The sequence below is a fragment of the Sinohyriopsis cumingii genome, chromosome 4 (genome assembly GCF_028554795.1).
Source record: "Sinohyriopsis cumingii isolate HCF-2022 chromosome 4, ASM2855479v2, whole genome shotgun sequence".
Classification (NCBI taxonomy): domain Eukaryota; kingdom Metazoa; phylum Mollusca; class Bivalvia; order Unionida; family Unionidae; genus Sinohyriopsis; species Sinohyriopsis cumingii.
Genome location: NC_142964.1, coordinates 13823837 through 13848789, shown reverse-complemented (window position 1 = coordinate 13848789; position 24953 = coordinate 13823837). Strand labels below are relative to the sequence as shown.

Below are 24953 nucleotides of genomic sequence, written 5' to 3'. Positions count from 1 at the left end.
AATATTTCAAGTTTGATCACAGTCAGATCTGAAACATGACCTCCAGAGTGAAAATCAAGTCCAATATTATATGTGCATCTCAATCATTCTTGAACATGCACAAGACCTTATTGAATATATACATATATTCCAAGTATGATCAAATGCAGATTTGAAATCTGGCCTCCAGAGTGGCTAAAGCTCTTGATGATTTAAACATACATTCCAAATTTTGATCAACAATGGATCAGAAAGTTGGCTTCAAGGTCAGACAATTGGATGCAAGAATACCATATTAATATACATGGATGGTGCATATTATTGACTCCATCCAACAATTTTTAAATATAAAGCCATATTGTAAATCTGATCAAAATCAGATCATAATGATGGCTTCCAGAGCGATAAAAATTACAGCCAATCAAATGTAAGATCACATCATTAGCATACATGGCTCTTGCTCATTATCAAACTCATCTGAGAGCTTAATGATATAACATATATTCCAGTACAGCCTCTGATAATTTTAAACAAGCTCAGCCAATCAAATGCAAGATCACTGAAAGTAATAATATGTGGATTTCACTCATAAATAAACTCATCTGACATATGCATATATTCTGCTTGATCCTAATTGGATGAGAAACCTGGCCTCCTGAGTGATAACAATATTAGCTAATCCAGTGCAAGATCACCACATTAATATGTATGGAACTTGCTCATTGTCAAAATAGACCAAGAGTTTGATAGTAGCAACCCATATTCCAAGTTTTATTGAAAGTGGATCAGAAATATGGACTCCAGGGTGATACCTAGGACTTATTGCCAGACGGATGGCTAATGGATGCAGGGAAGGGCTCCTTGGAAAGGTGAGATAAAAATCTTAACTGTTAGATTTTCAAGTCAGTGTTGGTTTCTTGTGTAACATTTAGTCGTGGGCATTGGATATGAATCTTATTATTATTAGTGAAAGGAAATTGCAAAATAAAAAAATAATATAAAAAAAAAGTTAATAAATACATAAATAAAAGAAAAACATAAACAGAGCTTCATTTATTTAAATCAAGTTTATTTACTGAGGCTAAACATTATCTAGCATTTGTCTTTGGTAACAATAAACTTCATAAATATATTTTTGAGAAGCAATTAGCAATATTTATACATTACAACCCTGTGTAGCCAAGCACATATACAAAATAAAATGTACAAGTGTATGTCAAAAGTAATGACAAAGGTACACATTGATTACATTGACAATAATGAATAAGACATTTCTCTATGACTTACAGGGTGTTTCCTATGCTCACAATTCTACAACAGATTAAACTCAAATGCTGAAACAGTATCTACAGATGAATATGGAAATCTACTTTGTTCCACTAAGATGGATTTGGTTCATCCACAGACTTTGCTATCCTCATATAAATTGGAATAGCTTGAATTTTCTGTGAAGATAATCTGAGAAAGACACAGGAAGTGTTGTACATAAAAACTAAATTGTTTCTCAATACAAGCCTTGGTAATTCTTTCAGTCACAAATTAATTGACATCAATCAATTCATTGAAATTGTATAGCTTCAAAAAGCCACTAAAATATTTTTTTGAGTAAATAAATTTCAAACAAGACTAACGTAAATAGCAGACCATACACCTACATCATGGTTAATAGTCCATCATTGGTATCTGTGGTCTAGATATATGATCAAAGTATATGGTCAAATTAAACTGTGTAGAAACTATTATTTCCTTTATCAGACTGACCAACAGACTGGTCAAGAATTAAAGTTATTGTGCAAAGCCCTCTTTTTCTTTTGGTCCCAATGACCTTGATTAATGACTTTTTGACCCTACAATTATGAGGCATATTTCATACCATAAGTGCAAGTCACCCACAAACTTTGGTCAAAATATGTGGTCCAAAAGTGAATTTTTTCTCATGAAATGTTTTCCTTCTTCTTTTAGTCAAAGTTAAGCTTGGCGTTTGACCCGTTTAAATCCAAAATAGGTACCCTTGTTTAACCCATCCACAAAGTTTGTTCCATCACTAATGTAGAACTAACGTGAGTGTGCAGAAACATTTTCCTTCTTTCATGCACAATAACTTTGATCATGGACCATTTAAACCCAAAATTTATAGGTTTCTTCTATATCCCAAATGTGCACTATTTTACAAAGATTGGTAGATGGCAGAAAACTCAGTTATTCTACAGAAAATGACTCAGAAGGTACTTACAGATGGACTTCATAATGTAACCTACACCATCTCATGACAGACATATAACATGTACATGTCAGTTTAAAATGTCAAACAAGATGTCTTTAAGCAAACAGTTAATTCACTTTTTTGTGGGTTTCTAATTTTCATGGAATATTTGACTGACACAAACAACAAAATTAAACCCCCAATGAGCAATGACCGCTCTGTCCTTTGGGAGCCCCCATCCTTTGCTTCCTCAATCAATGACAAAAATAATTTCTTTAAAAAAAAAACATAACTGGTTCCAACACAGAAAAGTATGTCACAATCTGTTTTTTGCTGCACTGAAAATAGAGGAGGATCCAGGAAATGCTAGAGATGTAACATTTAGTCATATGCTTTTGGTTGATGAACCATTAACTCTGTCACTGCTGCACAATATATATATATATATATATATATATATATATATATATATATATATATATATATATATATATATATATATATATATATATATATATATATATATATATATATATATATATATATATATATATATATATATATATATATATATATATATATATATATATATATATATATATATATATATATATATATATGCTGAAAATACAAAATATGGACAATTACTTATGACATTTTAAGATTATTATAGGTTATAACATTTGGAAGGTCTACAGCATTAACATGGCCAACAGTTTATTTTCATTAATGAATTAGGGAACCGAATCGCTTTAACTAAGCTAAAAGTTATTAACATGAAATGTCATTTTATTTGAACAGCATAATTCAGTATGTATTCTGTGCAATATACATTTTTTCTTAGATCTAAAAGGGGTTGTTAAAGATACATGTATATGGTATACAGTACTTCACTTTCTAATTTCACTTGCTTAATATATCTTAGTTATTGACTCAAAGGATGTGCCAAAATTAATGATGTCTTTTTTCATGTGCAAGCTTTTTATATTAGGATATTGAGAGGCTCCAGCCACAAGAATGAGAGAATGGCAACAGCATAGAAAGCCCCCATTATTTATACTAAAGAGCACCCACTTCTCCAATTTTCATGGAAACTGTTTTTTCTACATCTGAATAATTGCTTGTTAGTACAACCACTGTTTCTTTCAATGACCAAGGTTTATGATCCTGTCATTATACTCCACACATTTTGGCACTATAACAGTTTAGCACATCAAAGGCCATACATTCTAATTAATTGTATCTGTTAATAGCACCTATATTACATTATGGTAATTGCTGATATGTAAACAAATTTTAATACCACTAGAACAAATGATTCCTTTCTTTATCTGCTTTTAACACTTCATTAAACAATGACAGAAACAAAACAATTTAAAGCTATTTTGTAACAACCAATATAAATAAAATGCACTGTATATGAACAGATGTCTTCACACCACAGTGTTCATATCATGTATTCAAACCAATGGTCACAGATGGTTACTCGTGAGTAACCTCAACTTTACAACTACATGTTTAAGGGTTCAATTTAAAATCAATGGAAACAGTTTGAGCTTTTGTCAATTTTTGGTGATGTTGTAAAAACTAACAAGAGTTTCTTGAAGGGACTTGTATTAGCCATAACATGGCATGTGATACTAAAAACACGAATTTTTACTATGGTCATGTTTCAAAAAGCATGATTTTCAGTAATCTTCTCCAAAAAATAACACTTTAATATATGTCTGTTACATGTATGAATGGTAAACAGTCCTGATTAAAACTGATGTAAAACTACACTTGGGGGTAGTTTAAATAGTGGCAATTAAAGGTAAAGAACTCAGGTATAAACCACCATTTATACATATTACTTACCTGGCTGACAATAGCTAGTGTGATGTGTTAAGACTGCAGTGGGTGAGCCATTGTTCTAATTTGCATAGGTAAAGTTCATGAAGTGGAACAACTCATTATAGGTAAATCAAAGAAATGTTAGTTGCATGTTCAAGAACACAGTTTATGACATATTGCTCCTTGAATGAGAATGCTTACGCTGTCTGTATTAAAGATTTTTGATTGGTGGCGTTTAAGTCAGATTTTACTCAACAAGGCAGTTGTCAGAATAGTACACCTATCAAAGTACGATTCATTTTTAAACTGATTCAGGAAGCAATCAGCTATCAGAAAAGCTCAACAAAAATAAATTTCAGAACTCCTGGTTGATGGAGGTTTACTTTGTGAAGCACATCAACAAATGAGAGGGGAGGCATTAAACTATCTGCAAACATTGCCAACAACGTATCAACATATGTCATTCCTGTGCTTACAATGTTGGTCAAAATAGGAGCACCACCTGTATGTAACATATTTCACGCACTGCATTGAACATTCATATCTTTTTTATTATTCATCATTTTAATCTTGTTAAAATACTAACTATTAATTTTCATTGTGATTTTAGCCATGAAATATATTGCTTGAAAGACAACAATAAGCATATGCTCATGTTGATTTGTGTTGACAAGGCATTAACATCTGTACTGAACAGTGGTGTATGTGATTTTTCTATAAAGACCTGAATATCTCATGGTTCTATTGCATTAGATACAGTTTTGACAATATAATGATATGGTCTTTCAGAACGATTTCGTTCTGACCAGGATTCACTCACAGAACCTAGCAGAGAAGTTTGAACACTCCAGTCTCTAGTGGGTCTAGTAATGAATACTAATGACACTTTCATTACCATCAAACTTAGCTAGACTAATTAAGTCTGCATCTAATTAAGTCTATATTTTGCCATCCAATGGATTTTAAAGACAGACTTGGTGTATGCTTTTATTTGATGTCATTATGTGAATGTACTTGTATTTGTATGGTGAATAATATCTGACAGTACTGTCTACCAGCTATTTTTATCTTTGCAAATGTATTGAATACTTTGAACATGACAAAATTATTTTCAGGTTTGATTTTCTAATAAATTTTTAAATTTTTAATGAAAAGTTAGCTTATTCTCAATTGGACAATGCTGCTTTTTTGGGTCATGCCCACTGACTCCTCTTAGAACCTCAAAACAGTTTTTGAGTCTCAAACCCCCCCATCCTCCCAACACTGTCTGGGAATATGGTAGGCATGCGGACTGATGATTTACTGTCCATAAAAAATGCCCAGGAATTCATTATTCATTCACCATTCTTTATAACTGCTGAGTACTAAATCCATCTCTGATATTCCTGATATTTTCAATTTAACCATTGTGGCAGCCTCACTGAATGTAAGATCAATACAAGTTTCTTTTAAGACAAAACTAGATATCATTATTACACTTTTGGTGAAAAACCCATGTTAATATGACCATCTATTCAGAGAATTAGTCAGAAGTTGTTGTTGTTGTAGGGTTTAACGCCATTTTCAGCACAAGATAGGCTATACATGGAGGCCAGTATAATTGGTGGAGGAAGAACCCTGGAAAACCCAGGGAAGAACCACCGACCCATGAGAAGCTACTGGCAGGCTTTCTCACGTACCAATGTTAGCTGAGGCTGGACTTGAACTCACGCAGACAGAGGTGAAATGGCAGTGATCTGTAATGGTGAGCACTTTAGACCACTCGGCCACACGGGGCCCCCTTAGTCAGAAGATTTCAATATTTTAATTTGAGGTCAGATTGGCAGCATTGTCATTTAAGACCAACTAGATGGTGAAAACATATCTAGGTTCCAGCTAGAATGAGTAGAATTTCAAGATGGCCACTGTGGGGGCTATATTGAATATCTGATTTCTTTGTTCACTTATGACCAACTAGATGCAAAAAAATGTCTTCTGGTGAAAACAACATGCAAATATGACATTCTGCTGGAGATATGCAAAAATAAAAAAATTATAAAGATGGCTGCCAAGACTGACATAGTCCATTTTAGATCAGCACCTTTCTCATTCAGAACCGAGACATCCCAAAGTCTTTTAGTGAAACTTGTGCTAGCAGACAAATAACAAATGGTGGATGACAGACGACAAGACCATCCCCATAACTCTTCTGGTCTATGACAGTGGCAGATGATGCAATTTTTTTTATTATTTGTAATAACCATAATGTAATCTAGGTTCTGCAAGCAGTTAGATTAATTATAATATATAGTTTCTGCTGTGCATATTTAAAGTCATATTGCCAAAACATATTAGTGTAACAATTCAAACCAAAGTAGGAACATGAACCGTAGCACAAAACTTTAACATCTTTAACATCATTGATGCATATGCCGCCACCATCATTCGAACACTATTTTATCTCACAATGCTCACACAGATTAAACCTAGAGCAACTGCCACATCTTGCCATTGCAAATCCCTCTTTTGTCCATATTTCAAACCCTCCCCCTAACTCCATCCTATCTCATAGTGTGTGACCTAGAGATCATACTATTCCTGCTGTCACTGTACATGTATGTATTGTTTTTGGTGAGAACCTATTTGAAAATGACACTATAAATGACATTTTTGTCACTGTACATGTATGTACTGTATTTGGTGAGAACTTATTTGAAAATGACACTATAAATGACATTTTTGTCACTGCACATGTATGTATTGTATTTGGTGAGAACTTATTTGAAAATGACACTATAAATTACATTTTTATACATTTAATCTTTGACATCTTCACATGGGTGAAAGCTAAGGATGGATGGATGGATGGAAAGAGGGAATCACAATATCTGCAATGCTTCAAAAATATTAATGGATACACAAACTGATGGTAACACAATGTGTATGACACTTTAAAATGCATTGGGATAAAATAATGGATTGAGGTATTTACTGGCCATTATTTTGTGCTGTATTTAGAAATTTTAAAACAACCACTTCTCAAAAATGGAGGCTAACTTCAATATGCAACAAAGTATACCACTGTAGAATTAATACAAACTGAGAAGGGCATGCAAAATATTAAAACAATCACATAATGAGTTTACATAAAAATGGTGTAACTAGCAATACTGACACAAACAATTTCAATACTGATATAATTAAAAGAAATCACTGAAGAGATCTCAAATCTAAATGTGAATCCCTAAAAATGGTGACATTGAAAATAACAGCTATTAATAAAATTAACAACCATATAGGGGTCAACTTAACACATTTTATTCTTTTGGTCATTAGGTCCAGCTCACATGGAAATCAAATGACCCCGCAGAAAAATCAACAGACCCTGCCAATCAAATAAAAATAATGACTTGGGATATTTCAACAGGTCTGGAGGGCCTGCAGCTGTCAGTATTAACAGGCCTTCCTTAAACCCACAGGTTATGGGACAGTGGCAAAATTGACTCTGCATAAACCCACATGTTATGGGCCAGTGGGACAGTGGCAAAATCGACCCTGCATAAACCCACATGTTATGGGCCAGTGGGACAGTGGCAAAATTGACCCTGCATAAACCCACAGGTTATATGGGCCAGTGGCAAAATTGACCCTGCATAAACCCACAGGTTATATGGGCCAGTGGGACAGTGGCAAAATTGACCCTGCATAAACCCACACATTGTGGGACAGTGGCAAAATCGATCCTGCATATTTTCATGAGCTATTTTTAAGATATTACATAGCCATTTAGACTGTGTGAAAATTAACTGACACAAGTGACCTAAAAGTTTAAAAAAGATTGTAATATTATAAATAATTTAACAACACCTGACGAAAATATTGCCCTATACTTTGAATATACAGATAGCCTGCCCTTTAGAGCCTATCAATGTCACAAATGCCAGTAAATGGTGACACTGCATGCAAAGCCACTGGCAAATGTCACAATCTGTCTAGATGTTTCTATTTTGCTTATTAGCACATGTATGTGCATCTGTCAGCCTCTCTGCCCATCTTTTTCTCTCACATGATATTTCAAAAGGATGATTAGTATATCTTTTCCTATCTATCTATCTGTCCACATATCCATCAATCCACACATTAATTTATCTACCTATTCAGCTATGAATAACAAACATTTCCCATCATTTTTTGTATATACACCATTCCCTCGATAACTCGTGCCCTGATAACTCACAAACCTGCTTATAACACAGGGTCAGGCATGGATCCCCTTTTTTAAACCAGAAAATACCCCAAAAATTGATCCCTATTTGTTGAACTTGAAGAAAATCGCAATCAAAATTGGAAATGGAAACTTTGATGTATCGCTCGTTTTATCATCAAAAATGGTAGATAGGACCTGGAAATTTAAATCAACACTATGAAATATCAAATTTAAAAATAGGTGTTACAATTTTTTACATTTTCTTTCCAAACCACATTTTCAGTGCACTGCATTTAACAATATGTAAGGAATGCAGTACTTTAATAAATAAATACAAATTAAATCATTTTTTTTATCAATTGAAATTTGTGTTCTAGTTCTATCTTTTAGTTCCTTTTAAGTGTAATTATCATAAATGCAATGTGTCCTCTTGTAATTAAACATAAAATGTGTCAATCTACCATAACAGCTATGTCTGCGAGCATTTCTCTCAGAACCTAATGAAGTGCTGACTGTTTTGACAACTGACTTCCAGAAGTATTTGTATTGTTGCACTGAATTAAAAGCTGGCCTCCTTTGTATTATCAAGTTGATTATGTCTTTTGAATCAAATAAAGGAGGTGGAAAAAAAGAAAAGTTAAAAGGCACGAAAATCCTACAAACTTAAAATCACGCTGTCCCGGTTGTATGTCGGGTGAATTCACTTCATTTGACCAATTGAATTTATTGTGCATGTAACATAAACTACCTTAAATTAACTAACTCTTTCATAACTGTGATCAAAGATAACAAGGCAGCCAAGCGAAATGAATACTTCGTAAAATAAAGAGCTTTATTTCACAGATACAGACCATTGTGGGCAAGCGAGTTTCTGAGAATTCTTGAACTGGCACTTAGAGATATCCTCAAGGATGATAAGAAGTTTCATTATTAACTCCAGTTAATTAATTCACGACATCAATATTGTACTAATTGAGCAATACAAAAATTGAGTTTTGATGTAGATGAATGTCTCATGAAATAAATGTCGCGTGTTAAAAAAAAAAAGGAATCTTGTTTGGTGGTGTATCAATAGTTAGTCTAGTTCCTTGCTCTGTGGACTCCCATTTTGGCAGGATAATATTAAACACCACTATGGGAACCAGACTCATCAAGAAAACAGAAAGCAGTGATGTAATACACAGATTTTTCCACATACACATGATGGTTGTTGAAACTAGTTGGAACAATCTTTCATATGTTGGACACTTTGAAAATAAATGTTATTAAAACAGAATAACGAACAACTTCATTAGAAAAAGCACATTATTAAAAATTATTATTGACATGATTGTAAAATGAGGATTCAGTCAATAAACAGCCCAGTTCCCTAACGCCACTCCACCCCCACCCACCCACACGTTTTTCTCGCTGTCAAAGCAATTTTTTTTCAATTTTTGGAGGTCCCTTGATAACTCAAACCTCACTTATAGTGCGGGCTATGTTTGTGGACCCCATAGTGTGCGAGTTATCGAGGGAGAGGTGTATGTGAGTAGTTTCCAAGTCCCCAATGTCTTATTAACAGTTATATTCACAAAATTCCTGTTTTTGCAGAAATGGGTAAAATTGATAAAAAAAATTAACTACTGTTGAGAAATGATCCTGTCAGTCTGAAATCTTAGCCAACTGCAAGCTTTATAAAAGGGCGCCCTATGTTTATCATTGGCTACAACTTAATACATTATGGATGAATTCAATTCTAATCATCATTAAAACCACATAACATAGTCTTAAAATTGAATTTACTATAAAATTATGTAAATGCTGGTCCTGAAATTTTAAGAAGTCTCCAACATACTGTAGATAAATAGATAGATGATGATTTCTTTGTTTTAGCTATGAAAGCAGCAATTTTAAAAACAAATCATCTTGGAGTTTCAGAATATTTCCTTAAATTCATCTGAGGTATTTTTGGATTTTTGTGACATCAGCTTGGACTGTAGAAGACATAACACAAATGGAAACTACTGTATTGCCAGTAAATGTCATAACTTATAGGCATGACATTTACCAGTATTAATGTCACTGGCAACTTTGCATGCAAAGTCACAGGTAAATATCACCTATGGCATTTATGGACATTGTGACATTTACAAACTCTACACTGCCCTATTCTTTGTCCATGAAAAAAAAAACAATGATTGTCAATTAAGGAATGCTTTCTATGTTGATTAGCACAATTTTCAATACCTATACAGATTTTGAGAGCTAAAAAACAGTTACCCCCTCCCCACTCCAATCTCTCCCCACCCACCCACACACCCCAAAAAAGAAGAAAAGGAAAACTATTTATTTGATAAAGACCTATCAGATATGCATAATTCCTTAAAAGTGGAATATCCTATAGAACATGTTCTCATGTGCAGGACTAAAATGAGAAGAGATTCGTTTCTGCAAGCAAAACTGTCACTCCTCCACTCCCCACCCCCATGACAATTTATGGCCTTTTCTGACACTGGTACTTGACTGAAGGAAACGGAAATCAAGCAAGGTGTATAAACTGAATTTAGTTTTGAGTATGAGGTAGAAAGTCACTGATTATTAAGGCCCAGATTTGAACCCTCTTCTCAAAAAATCAAAACAGAGCTGTCAATAGCATACAGAAAACTTAAGCTTTGCAAAAAGCAGAACAAGTTTGACATCTGTCCAAAAGAGGGGGCATGGATGACTGAGAAATTATGATACACATGTAGAGACATGAGCAAAGCTGGAAGGGTAAGTCTTCACTACATCAGAATACTGGTAATTCAGAATATAGAAATGTTAATGACATCTTCCATGATATAATCAAATCTCAAAAGAAAAGGAAAGGATCATCAAGAACAATAAAAAGTACAATACAGGTCCATGTGAAAAGTCCAATGAGTGTAACATACATTTGAACCATGACACGAGAAAAAGTCCCTTCAAAGAAATAAGTCATCATAGAAAATGAAAATGATAGAAAGTTAGGAGTAATCAGTAGAACAAGTGACATAGACACTGATCTGCCAGTACATCATACAGTTTGGGTCTATGTTGATTGTAGCAGGACCAGACTTACAAGTGAGTATATTTGCTAAGTAGAAAATGTGTTTAAATCTTATCTTGAGCATCCAAAACAGTCTGATCTCTTTCTCATCAAGATTGAACAGGTTTTGAAAAACATTGTTTACATCCCTGCAGAAGCAACGATTCACTCCTAGATATTAACATCATCTAATACAAAGCAACTATATACAAAAATAACATTCTTGTTAATGCAAATGCATAGATTGATAAATTGTTTATGTAAATGCATAGATTGATAAATTGTTCATATTGTTCTCTACATTTTATTTCAATACACTGTAAAGACTCACTTTTATACACTGTAAAAACTCACTTTTATACACTGTAAAGATTCACTTTTATATACTGTTAAGTAGAGATATGCTAATGTATTACTTTTTTAATAATGCAGCTCAAAACAGATGTTTAAAAGCAAATATATATTTTTCACACATGTAAATGTTGGAATCAAGTTTTGCATTAGTTATGAATCCCGATGTTTTCTGTGCACTTCCCTATTTTTGACTTCTTTTCAGAAAAACACGATTCCCACCATTTGAATTGCTTGACAACTAATTATCAACATTATTAGCCAGATATATGGAGTATACAAATGACACAGTTGAATATTCATACAACCAAATGAATGACTTCATCCAAGCATATATCCTGAAAATGGCTGCACTGATGAAAATACAAATTTCAATAAGAGCAGTAATACTAAACAATTTTGCATAACTTCACAAGATCTATGAAACTACAACAAGTCATTACAGCTTCTTGTTTGACAAACTCATGCGAGTTTAGTCAGGTCCAAAAAATGTGTGTGTAATGGAGTTTAGACAGGACAGAGAAACGTGTGCAAAGGAGTTTAGACAGGACAGAGAAACATGTGTGCAATGGAGTTTAGACAGGTCAGAGAAACATGTGTGCAATGGAGTTTAGACAGGACAGAGAAACATGTGTGCAATGGAGTTTAGACAGGTCAGAGAAACATGTGTGCAATGGAGCTTAGACAGGTCAGAGAAACATGTGTGCAATGGAGTTTAGTCAGGTCAGAGAAACGTGTGCAATGGAGTTTAGACAGGTCAGAGAAACATGTGTGTGATGGAGTTTAGACAGGTCAGAGAAACATGTGTGTGATGGAGTTTAGACAGGTCAGAGAAACGTGTGTGCAATGGAGTTTAGACAGGTCAGAGAAACATGTGTGCAATGGAGTTTAGACAGGTCAGAGAAACGTGTGTGCAATGGAGTTTAGACAGGTCAGAGAAACATGTGTGCAATGTAGTTTAGACAGGTCAGAGAAACATGTGTGCAATGGAGTTTAGACAGGTCAGAGAAACATGTGTGCAATGGAGTTTAGACAGATCAGACTTGTGTAATGCAGATAACTAATGACAATAAAGGAGAATTACTAGTCAAACAGATCAGTAAAATTATCCAAAATGAAAATCATACAGGACATGTTTAAATGCAAGATATGGGTACACCGCTATATGAATCTACTACATTTCAGAAAAATCATACAGAACATTAGTGCACCATTCTTTCAAAATAAAACTATATCATAAGTGGTAAAATACAACAATCAAATAACAGAAGCACTACAGAAATATACTTTACTTGTAACTTTGAAAATTTAAATCTAGATATGTAAATTTTATAAAATCCATTTTAACATTGATGATGGTTACATTTTATTTGTAATGCTACATATAGTGACATAAAATAAAATAACTTCTATAAACCATATTTTTTAGTCAATTTTCATGCATACAAGTATCTGATCTTATAAACGTTATATACATGTAAAGCTGAAATAACATTACCAGTGCTTTCTTTTTGTTCATCAAATTCAAGTATTCTGCATGTCTATCACATTAAATTGCCATAACATTACATACTATATTTCTTTATAAACTGAAGTTTCCCCAAAATTGCCATTATAATTATTCTGATTAAACCTCAGCTTCAATGTTAACAGTGATGAATATTCAGTGTCAATTTAAAAAACAATTGTGTCTTGAGGGGACTGACACGTTACTAGGAAAAAAGAATTTCCAGGAATTCAAGATAAAACTGTTTCTTCCTTTTAAACTGTCAGTTGTTGAAAAAATCTCTCATATTCTTCATTAATAAAAAGATTTTCAAATTCATAGCTTTGGTATATATACTGGCTGTCAGCTTAGACATTTTCATCCAAGACAATGTAGACATGATTTAAAGTGTCATAATTCACCTAATCAGGGGGATTAGTGCCATAGTGCCAGCACAACTTTTAAGATAGTTGTCATGGCAGCTGTATTGGATGTACAACTGGCACCATTTTCACTTAGGACCAACTAGGTAAGATGTCTACTATTGAAAACCCAATGTAGACGTATCATCCATCTGGAGCGGAGTAGAGACAACTTTATATGATATGACTTTCCTTTCAGGACCAGCAATAACAAAGTTTTCAAAGTGTCTGCTGTGGTGGCCATACTTACACATCAGATTGGCACCATTTATAATTAAGTCTGGATATCCTAAGAAGTCTTCTGGGGGAATTACAACTACACTATGGCTTTCTGTTCAAGTAGAGTTGTGATAACAAGATTTTTAAGATGGTTGCCATGGTGGCTATATTGGTGATAACAAGATTTTCAAGATGGCTGCCATGGTGGCTATATTGGTGATAACAAGATTTTCAAGATGGCTGCCATGGTGGCTATATTGGACATCAGATTGGCATCAGTTTTATTTAGGACCAGCTAGACATCATAAGAAGCCATTTAGTGAAAACCTCATGCTGATTCAACCACCCATTCTGGAGGATAACAAGATATTCAAGATGGCCATTGTGGCAGCTGTACTAGATGTCAGACCAGCATAATTTTTATGTAGATGTTGTTGTTGTGGCTTTAATGCCATTTGTTTAGCACATGATAGGCTATATATAGTGGCCAGTATATCTGGTTGAGGTAGAACCCAGGAAAACCCTGGAAGAACCACTGACCCATGGGAAGCTACTGGCAAAAATTCTCACATACCCACATTGGTCAAGCCCAAGATTCAAACCAACATGGACAGAGGTGAGATGTCAATGATCTATAAAGGAGAGCACCTTTGACCACTCTGCCACTCAGTTCCCCATTTCATTTAGGACCAAAGAGACACAATAACAAGTCTTTCAGTGAACACGCCATGTTGATATATTTGATGACCATCCTATCATGAGGGGTAGAAAAAACAAGATTTTCAAGATGGTTTCCATTGTGGCCGTAATGATCAGCACCTTTTTCATTTAGGACAACTAGACATCATAAGACGTGTTTTGGTGAAACCACATGACCATCCATTGTGGATGGGTAGCAATAACAACATTTTCATGACAGCCATTGTAGTGGTCATGTTTTATGTCTGTGCAGCACTATTTTCAGTTTGGACCAACTAGATCATAGGATGAATGTGACAAAATTTCAAGGCAGTCTAACATGTAGTAGTAGCAATAACAAACCTATACTAATGGACAGACAGACAGACAGATGATGGACAACAGACCATCTCAAAAGCTATTCAGGTCTATAACAAGTAGAGCTAATAAAAACCTAACATCTGGTAGCTAGCTTTTAGGCAGATCAATAATCACTGAACAGGTACAGATATGTTTGGTGTTAAATTGAATGTCCATTTACGGGGCACATAATTTTCAGTTTGTATATTCCATGTATTCAAACACATGGTCATTAATTTCTAAAACAAAGAAAAATCCTCATCATCATTCTTGGAGACAATAAAAAGATATTATGATTACACTATTTTTTGCATAGACTTTTAATGTCATAAAAATATGAATACTCTATTCCAGTAAAAATAATCAACACTGTTGCCTGCATGTTCAAGTTACTCATGAAAGCATCAGTGCTGTGAACCAGAGAAGAAAATGACACAAAATATCAGCTGTACATCCCAAACAGTGGAGAAACAAATTATGAAATATCAACTGTACATCCCACAGGAATTTGAAGTATAGATAAAAATGATAGCATCTTCCAAGGATATTTAAAATGATTGCATAATACTACTAGTTCCAACAAGAACCCCTCATCTTCAGAATTCCTTATCTTGATTCAGTTATGTTGTAAATATTCTGGATCTTCAATTATGAATTCACTTATTATCAATCTTGTATGTAAAAAATGCATGACTTTAAGCTGAAAGTTGTGTCCTAGCCACGCTTCACTTTTCTGTTGTGCTTCTTGTGGTGATTTTGTTCATGATCATTACAAGACTTGCAGCACTGGTTCTTGTAATATGAGCACAGTCTAGCCTGTACAACTATTTTGCAGTTCTTCCATTTGTCTATGCACCCAGGATCTGAAAACAATCAAATAGTACTAAAATCACAATATTTAAGCATCATTCAAAAATACATAAATTTTTGTAAATTCAGCACGCAATTTTAAAAAAAAAAATTGTCAGTTCTTAAAATGATTGATTGAAAATTGGGTTCTATTATTTTAGTAATTATCATTACCATATATATATATATATATATATATATATATATATATATATATATATATATACTTACAAGTCAAGTCAAACTGAACTACACAGACTTGGATCTGTCACTGCATAATATGCTGGCAGATCTGGGTCTATCCAATTCTGTTAGGATTAACCAGTACAACAAGAAACACAGACCCTGATCTGCTAGAGCATTATACAATGGCAGATTAGGGTCAATGTTGTTTGCAGTTCAACTGGACTTATAAGTAAGTATATAAGGTTTTCCACTGCATTGTGATATCCATGGTTTGATGTCCATGGCTTGATATCCATGGCTTGATATCTATGGCTTGTGGCAAAAATAAAATTCAAAGATTGGTACCCATCAATAAAAACACATTCAGTATTTGAGCTGGATATTAAACTCTGAAATGCAGACTAAGTGATTTAACTTTATTGCTATCCTATCAAAGAACAGGTCAAAGATAAATTTTCAAACAAAATTCTCATGGAAATTTGTTTTTAAATTGGGCAAATTAATTAAGCAGATGTGTATTTTTATGATGACATGATTTTACTTGCCAGTTGAATTTTTTAATTAATCCAATTAATGCATTCATTTACAATGGTGCATTTTATTACATAAACCTATCTTTAAGAAGACCAATCAAGACCTGTACAACCAGCAAGAGTGTTAAAGCCATCACACACTAAGTGATTTTACATAACTGAGGAATATTGTCTTTAGACAATATCTGTGTCAAAAATGTTGTGATCACACATCAGCAATACTCATACTGCATGATTATTGGTAGTTTGGTGTAATTCTAGTCATTGATTTTATCATTTTAAATGTGGGCATGAAGTTGACAGATACATGTAGACATGAGTTGACAGATACATGTAGACATGAGTTGACAGATACATGTAGACATGAGGTCCATCAATAAAGAAATATCCCTTTATACCTGCTTACAAATTGAGTCAAATTGCAAACAACAAACATCCTGATCTGCTGTAGCATAATGCAGCTGTAGATCAGGGTCTATATTGTTTATTCTACTGATTACTCCCAAATAAACTGCACATACCAAGATCTGCTGTTGCAATATGTGATGGCAGATCTGGGTCTTTTTGCAGTTGAGGCTGCATCCCTGCATATTATGGTATAAACTTTAGATATCTGCTATTGATGTAAGCTAGTTGAGGCTGCATCATTTTCAATTAAATGTTTACTTAATAAGAGGAGATGGACTCTAGTGTTAAAGACATAATGGCAACAAGAGTCCCTTGATGGGACTGATGGTCTATTGTCTGAAATGAATTTCCAGGAATTAATGAAAAGAATTTCCAGGAATTAAAGATAAAATAATTTATTCCTTTTAACTTCCTATGTTGAAACCATTTCCAATATTCTTCAGTGATAATTGTATTTTCAAATTAGCTGTGTGGTGGACAAGTTGACTGTCAGACTGGTACCATTTTCATCCAGGACAAAACAGGCAACATTAGAAGTATTTAGTTGAAAACCCCATGTCAATATGATCATATTCAGAGGAAGTAACAACAGTGATCATGACAGGGTTATCAGATGTACGATTGGCACCATTTTCATTTAGGACCAACTGCATGTCATAACTGGTCTACTGGCAAAAACCACATGTTATATATCATCCATTTGGGATGAGTACAGATAACAATATTTTGAAGATAGCCACTATGGTGGCCATATTGAAGGTCAGCTTGCATTATTTTTATTTAGAACCAGCCTGACACAATAAGAACTATTCAGATGAAAACACCTCATCAAAATGACTTTCATTTAAGAGAAACAGTTAAAGCAACATTCAATTTGACCATCATCCTGACCATACTGGACATCATATCAGCATCAATTAAGCAGACGTTTGGTGGAATGACAAAGCTGGTATGACCAGCCATCAAGAAAAGTAGTGATAATAACATTTTCAGGATAGCCATTGTGGTGGCTATGGAGATTTGATTGGCACCATTTATATTTATGAGCAACTAGACTTCATAAGAAGTCACATTAGTGAAAATGCCATATTGTTATGACCATCCACACAAGAGTTTTAATAACAAGATTTTCAAGATGGCCACTTTGGCAGCCATATTGGATATGTAAGTGCTACCATATTAGGACCAACTAGACATCATAAAAAGATTCATAGAAAAAACACAATGTCAACAAGACTCTTTGTTCATGAAAACAAGCAAGAACAAGATTTTCACAATGGCTGCTATGTGGCCACACTGGATGTCAGATCAGTACCAATGTCATTTACAACTGCCTAGACATCATAAGAAATCTTTTAGTAAAACTCCATGATCCATTCAGAAAAATTAGCAATCACAAGATTTTCAAGATAGCCATTATGGCTGCCATACTGGATGCCAAAGTAACACCATTTTCATTTAGGAGCAACCAGACCATGGGATGAAAGTGTGTGAAGTTTCATGGGAATCCTTCATGTAGTTTTGGACAATAGTGATAACAAACTTGTTCCAAGGGAAATATGGACAATGGACAGAAGACAGACAATGGATGACAGACAATGGAAGACAGACAATGGATGACAGACAAAAGGACATCCTTCTAGTCTATGCGGAGCTACTTTTACGCAGGATACAGTAGTCTCTCACTAGAGGGTGGCCTTTCTTGAAAGGGGCTTTATAAGAGGGAGGATGTTTCAGTTCAAGTGATGTACAAGTTAGAAGACTTTTAAAAACTTGTACATGAAATCTCAGTGTTGATAATGGTGCCATTTATGCCACTAGAAAAGTGGTACCAATGTAAATTTTTCTGCTGTGAATGGTGGTAGCTCACATGGAAGAGCATCAGATTTATAATCCAAAGATTGTAGGTTTGATACTGACCTAGGTCTGGCTGGTTAGGCTGCCTTGATTTGTCCTTGGGAAAGTCACCTTGAATCCCATCACCTTGACAGGATATAGTGCTGAATGTGTCATTAAAAGCCAAATAAATGATCAGCCAAATCAGGTTGGACAAAAAAAGAAAACAAAATCAAAGAAAAGAAAAATGTAAATGAAAGCCACACTAGAAGACAGTATATATCTGAGATTACCTTGGTCAAGCTGAGGTCTATCACATGACTCAGTGTTGCAAGTGTGTCGCTGACTGGGCTTGTCTCTTGGGTCACATGATGTACTAGGCTGCATTGCCAAGTCTAAACATTTGATTTCCCTGGTTTTAGTGCCTGTATCACAAGTGGCAGAACACTACAAGAAAACAGTGAACCACACAATTTATTATGGTTTTCAGTCAAAAGCAGTTTATTAAGAAACCTACTTGTCATAAAACTTCCTCAGTGTGTGTGTGTGTGTGTGTGTGTGTGTGTGTGTGTGTGTGTGTGTGTGTGTGTGTGTGTGTGTGTGTGTGTGTGTGTGTGTGTGTGTGTGTGTGTGTGTGTGTGTGTGTGTGTGTGTGTGTGTGTGTGTGTGTGTGTGTGTGTGTGTGTGTGTGTGTGTGTGTGTGTGTGTGTGTGTGTGTGTGTGTGTGTGTGTGTGTGTGTGTGTGTGTGTGTGTGTGTGTGTGTGTGTGTGAGAGAGAGAGAGAGAGAGAGAGAGAGAGAGAGAGAGAGAGAGAGAGAAAGAGGAGGATGAGAGAGAGATATATAAAAACACGAAGTTCATTACTTCCAGTAAATGGAACTCAGATCAGAAGATAATTTGAAACAATGTGGTGGTGATAAAATCCAACCTTTCAATAGGTGATTGACTCTGATACTACACCCTAACATTAATGTCAAAATATCTAAAATGGGGTGGGAATGAATTAATGTCAAAACATCTAAAATGGGGTGGGAATGAATTAATGTCAAAACATCTAAAATGGGGTGGGAATGAATTAATGTCAATATATCTAAAATGGGGTGGGAATGAATTAATGTCAATATATCTAAAATGGGGTGGGAATGAATTAATGTCGATATATCTAAAATGGGGTGGGAATGAATTAATGTAAAAATATCTAAAATGGGGTGGGAATGAATTAATGTAAAAATATCTAAAATGGGGTGGGAATGAATTAATGTAAAAATATCTAAAATGGCGTGGGAATGAATTAATGTCAATATATCTAAAATGGGGTGGGAATGAATTAATGTCAATATATCTAAAATGGGGAGGGAATGAATTAATGTCAATATATCTAAAATGGGGTGGGAATGAATTAATGTCAATATATCTAAAATGGGGTGGGAATGAATTAATGTCAAAAGATCTAAAATGGGGTGGGAATGAATTAATGTCAAAATATCTAAAATGGGCTGGGAATGAATTAATGTCAATATATCTAAAATGGGCTGGGAATGAATTAATGTCAATATATCTAAAATGGGGTGGGAATGAATTAATGTCAATATATCTAAAATGGGGTGGGAATGAATTAATGTAAAAATATCTAAAATGGGGTGGGAATGAATTAATGTCAAAATATCTAAAATGGGGTGGGAATGAATTAATGTCAATATATCTAAAATGGGGTGGGAATGAATTAATGTCAATATATCTAAAATGGGGTGGGAATGAATTAATGTAAAAATATCTAAAATGGGGTGGGAATGAATTAATGTCAAAATATCTAAAATGGGGTGGGAATGAATTAATGTCAAAATATCTAAAATGGGGTGGGAATGACTTAATGTCAAAATATCTCAAATGGGGTGGGAATGAATTAATGTCAAAATATCTAAAATGGGGTGGGAATGAATTAATGTAAAAATATCTAAAATGGGGTGGGAATGAATTAATGTAAAAATATCTAAAATGGGGTGGGAATGAATTAATGTCAAAATATCTAAAATGGGGTGGGAATGAATTAATGTCAATATATCTAAAATGGGGTGGGAATGAATTAATGTCAAAATATCTAAAATGGGGTGGGAATGAATTAATGTCAATATATCTAAAATGGGGTGGGAATGAATTAATGTAAAAATATCTAAAATGGGGTGGGAATAAATTAATGTCAATATGTCTAAAATGGGGTGGGAATGAATTAATGTAAAAATATCTAAAATGGGGTGGGAATGAATTAATGTCAAAATATCTAAAATGGGGTGGGAATGAATTAATGTCAAAATATCTAAAATGGGGTGGGAATGAATTAATGTTAATATATCTAAAATGGGGTGGGAATGAATTAATGTAAAAATATCTAAAATGGGGTGGGAATAAATTAATGTCAATATGTCTAAAATGGGGTGGGAATGAATTAATGTAAAAATATCTAAAATGGGGTGGGAATGAATTAATGTAAAAATATCTAAAATGGGGTGGGAATGAATTAATGTCAAAATATCTAAAATGGGGTGGGAATGAATTAATGTAAAAATATCTAAAATGGGGTGGGAATGAATTAATGTCAATATATCTAAAATGGGGTGGGAATGAATTAATGTCAATATATCTAAAATGGGGTGGGAATGAATTAATGTCAATATATCTAAAATGGGGTGGGAATGAATTAATGTAAAAATATCTAAAATGGGGTGGGAATGAATTAATGTCAATATATCTAAAATGGGGTGGGAATGAATTAATGTCAAAATATCTAAAATGGGGTGGGAATAAATTAATGTCAATATGTCTTAAATGGGGTGGGAATGAATTAATGTCAAAATATCTAAAATGGGGTGGGAATGAATTAATGTAAAAATATCTAAAATGGGGTGGGAATGAATTAATGTAAAAATATCTAAAATGGGGTGGGAATGAATTAATGTCAATATATCTAAAATGGCGTGGGAATGAATTAATGTCAAAATATCTAAAATGGGGTGGGAATGAATTAATGTAAAAATATCTAAAATGGGATGGGAATGAATTAATGTCAGAACATCTAAAATGGGGTGGGAATGAATTAATGTCAATATATCTAAAATGGGGTGGGAATGAATTAATGTCAATATATCTAAAATGGGGTGGGAATGAATTAATGTCAATATATCTAAAATGGGGTGGGAATGAATTAATGTCAATATATCTAAAATGGGGTGGGAATGAATTAATGTCAATATATCTAAAATGGGGTGGGAATGAATTAATGTCAAAATATCTAAAATGGGCTGGGAATGAATTAATGTCAATATATCTAAAATGGGCTGGGAATGAATTAATGTCAATATATCTAAAATGGGGTGGGAATGAATTAATGTCAATATATCTAAAATGGGGTGGGAATGAATTAATGTAAAAATATCTAAAATGGGGTGGGAATGAATTAATGTCAATATATCTAAAATGGGGTGGGAATGAATTAATGTCAATATATCTAAAATGGGGTGGGAATGAATTAATGTCAATATATCTAAAATGGGGTGGGAATGAATTAATGTCAATATATCTAAAATGGGGTGGGAATGAATTAATGTCAAAAGATCTAAAATGGGGTGGGAATGAATTAATGTCAAAATATCTAAAATGGGCTGGGAATGAATTAATGTCAATATATCTAAAATGGGCTGGGAATGAATTAATGTCAATATATCTAAAATGGGGTGGGAATGAATTAATGTCAATATATCTAAAATGGGGTGGGAATGAATTAATGTAAAAATATCTAAAATGGGGTGGGAATGAATTAATGTCAAAATATCTAAAATGGGGTGGGAATGAATTAATGTCAATATATCTAAAATGGGGTGGGAATGAATTAATGTCAATATATCTAAAATGGGGTGGGAATGAATTAATGTAAAAATATCTAAAATGGGGTGGGAATGAATTAATGTCAAAATATCTAAAATGGGGTGGGAATGAATTAATGTCAAAATATCTAAAATGGGGTGGGAATGAATTAATGTCAAAATATCTCAAATGGGGTGGGAATGAATTAATGTCAAAATATCTAAAATGGGGTGGGAATGAATTAATGTAAAAATATCTAAAATGGGGTGGGAATGAATTAATGTAAAAATATCTAAAATGGGGTGGGAATGAATTAATGTCAAAATATCTAAAATGGGGTGGGAATGAATTAATGTCAATATATCTAAAATGGGGTGGGAATGAATTAATGTCAAAATATCTAAAATGGGGTGGGAATGAATTAATGTCAATATATCTAAAATGGGGTGGGAATGAATTAATGTAAAAATATCTAAAATGGGGTGGGAATAAATTAATGTCAATATGTCTAAAATGGGGTGGGAATGAATTAATGTAAAAATATCTAAAATGGGGTGGGAATGAATTAATGTCAAAATATCTAAAATGGGGTGGGAATGAATTAATGTCAAAATATCTAAAATGGGGTGGGAATGAATTAATGTTAATATATCTAAAATGGGGTGGGAATGAATTAATGTAAAAATATCTAAAATGGGGTGGGAATAAATTAATGTCAATATGTCTAAAATGGGGTGGGAATGAATTAATGTAAAAATATCTAAAATGGGGTGGGAATGAATTAATGTAAAAATATCTAAAATGGGGTGGGAATGAATTAATGTCAAAATATCTAAAATGGGGTGGGAATGAATTAATGTAAAAATATCTAAAATGGGCTGGGAATGAATTAATGTCAATATATCTAAAATGGGGTGGGAATGAATTAATGTCAATATATCTAAAATGGGATGGGAATGAATTAATGTCAATATATCTAAAATGGGGTGGGAATGAATTAATGTAAAAATATCTAAAATGGGGTGGGAATGAATTAATGTCAATATATCTAAAATGGGGTGGGAATGAATTAATGTCAAAATATCTAAAATGGGGTGGGAATAAATTAATGTCAATATGTCTTAAATGGGGTGGGAATGAATTAATGTCAAAATATCTAAAATGGGGTGGGAATGAATTAATGTAAAAATATCTAAAATGGGGTGGGAATGAATTAATGTAAAAATATCTAAAATGGGGTGGGAATGAATTAATGTCAATATATCTAAAATGGCGTGGGAATGAATTAATGTCAAAATATCTAAAATGGGGTGGGAATGAATTAATGTAAAAATATCTAAAATGGGGTGGGAATGAATTAATGTAAAAATATCTAAAATGGGATGGGAATGAATTAATGTCAGAACATCTACAATGGGGTGGGAATGAATTAATGTCAATATATCTAAAATGGGGTGGGAATGAATTAATGTCAATATATCTAAAATGGGGTGGGAATGAATTAATGTCAATATATCTAAAATGGGGTGGGAATGAATTAATGTCAATATATCTAAAATGGGGTGGGAATGAATTAATGTCAATATATCTAAAATGGGGTGGGAATGAATTAATGTCAAAATATCTAAAATGGGCTGGGAATGAATTAATGTCAATATATCTAAAATGGGCTGGGAATGAATTAATGTCAATATATCTAAAATGGGGTGGGAATGAATTAATGTCAATATATCTAAAATGGGGTGGGAATGAATTAATGTAAAAATATCTAAAATGGGGTGGGAATGAATTAATGTCAAAATATCTAAAATGGGGTGGGAATGAATTAATGTCAATATATCTAAAATGGGGTGGGAATGAATTAATGTCAATATATCTAAAATGGGGTGGGAATGAATTAATGTCAATATATCTAAAATGGGGTGGGAATGAATTAATGTAAAAATATCTAAAATGGGGTGGGAATGAATTAATGTCAAAATATCTAAAATGGGGTGGGAATGAATTAATGTCAAAATATCTAAAATGGGGTGGGAATGAATTAATGTCAAAATATCTCAAATGGGGTGGGAATGAATTAATGTCAAAATATCTAAAATGGGGTGGGAATGAATTAATGTAAAAATATCTAAAATGGGGTGGGAATGAATTAATGTAAAAATATCTAAAATGGGGTGGGAATGAATTAATGTCAAAATATCTAAAATGGGGTGAGAATGAATTAATGTCAATATATCTAAAATGGGGTGGGAATGAATTAATGTCAAAATATCTAAAATGGGGTGGGAATGAATTAATGTCAATATATCTAAAATGGGGTGGGAATGAATTAATGTAAAAATATCTAAAATGGGGTGGGAATAAATTAATGTCAATATGTCTAAAATGGGGTGGGAATGAATTAATGTAAAAATATCTAAAATGGGGTGGGAATGAATTAATGTCAAAATATCTAAAATGGGGTGGGAATGAATTAATGTCAAAATATCTAAAATGGGGTGGGAATGAATTAATGTA

General features: G+C 33.5%; 1 protein-coding gene across 1 annotated transcript in view; it reads right to left on the bottom strand.

Moving 5' to 3' along the window:
- Positions 1 to 1027: 1027 nt before the first annotated feature.
- The window catches only part of LOC149800640 (thrombospondin type-1 domain-containing protein 4-like), a 316301-nt gene continuing 292375 nt past the window's right edge, over positions 1028 to 24953 (bottom strand). Inside the window, exons 10-11 of the mRNA XM_089954650.1 lie at positions 18872 to 19025; positions 1028 to 15629 (exon numbers count right to left, since the gene is read on the bottom strand). Of these exons, the coding sequence (XP_089810776.1) occupies positions 15481 to 15629; positions 18872 to 19025 (303 nt within the window). The 3' untranslated portion in view covers positions 1028 to 15480. The remainder of the gene's footprint in view (positions 15630 to 18871; positions 19026 to 24953) is intronic.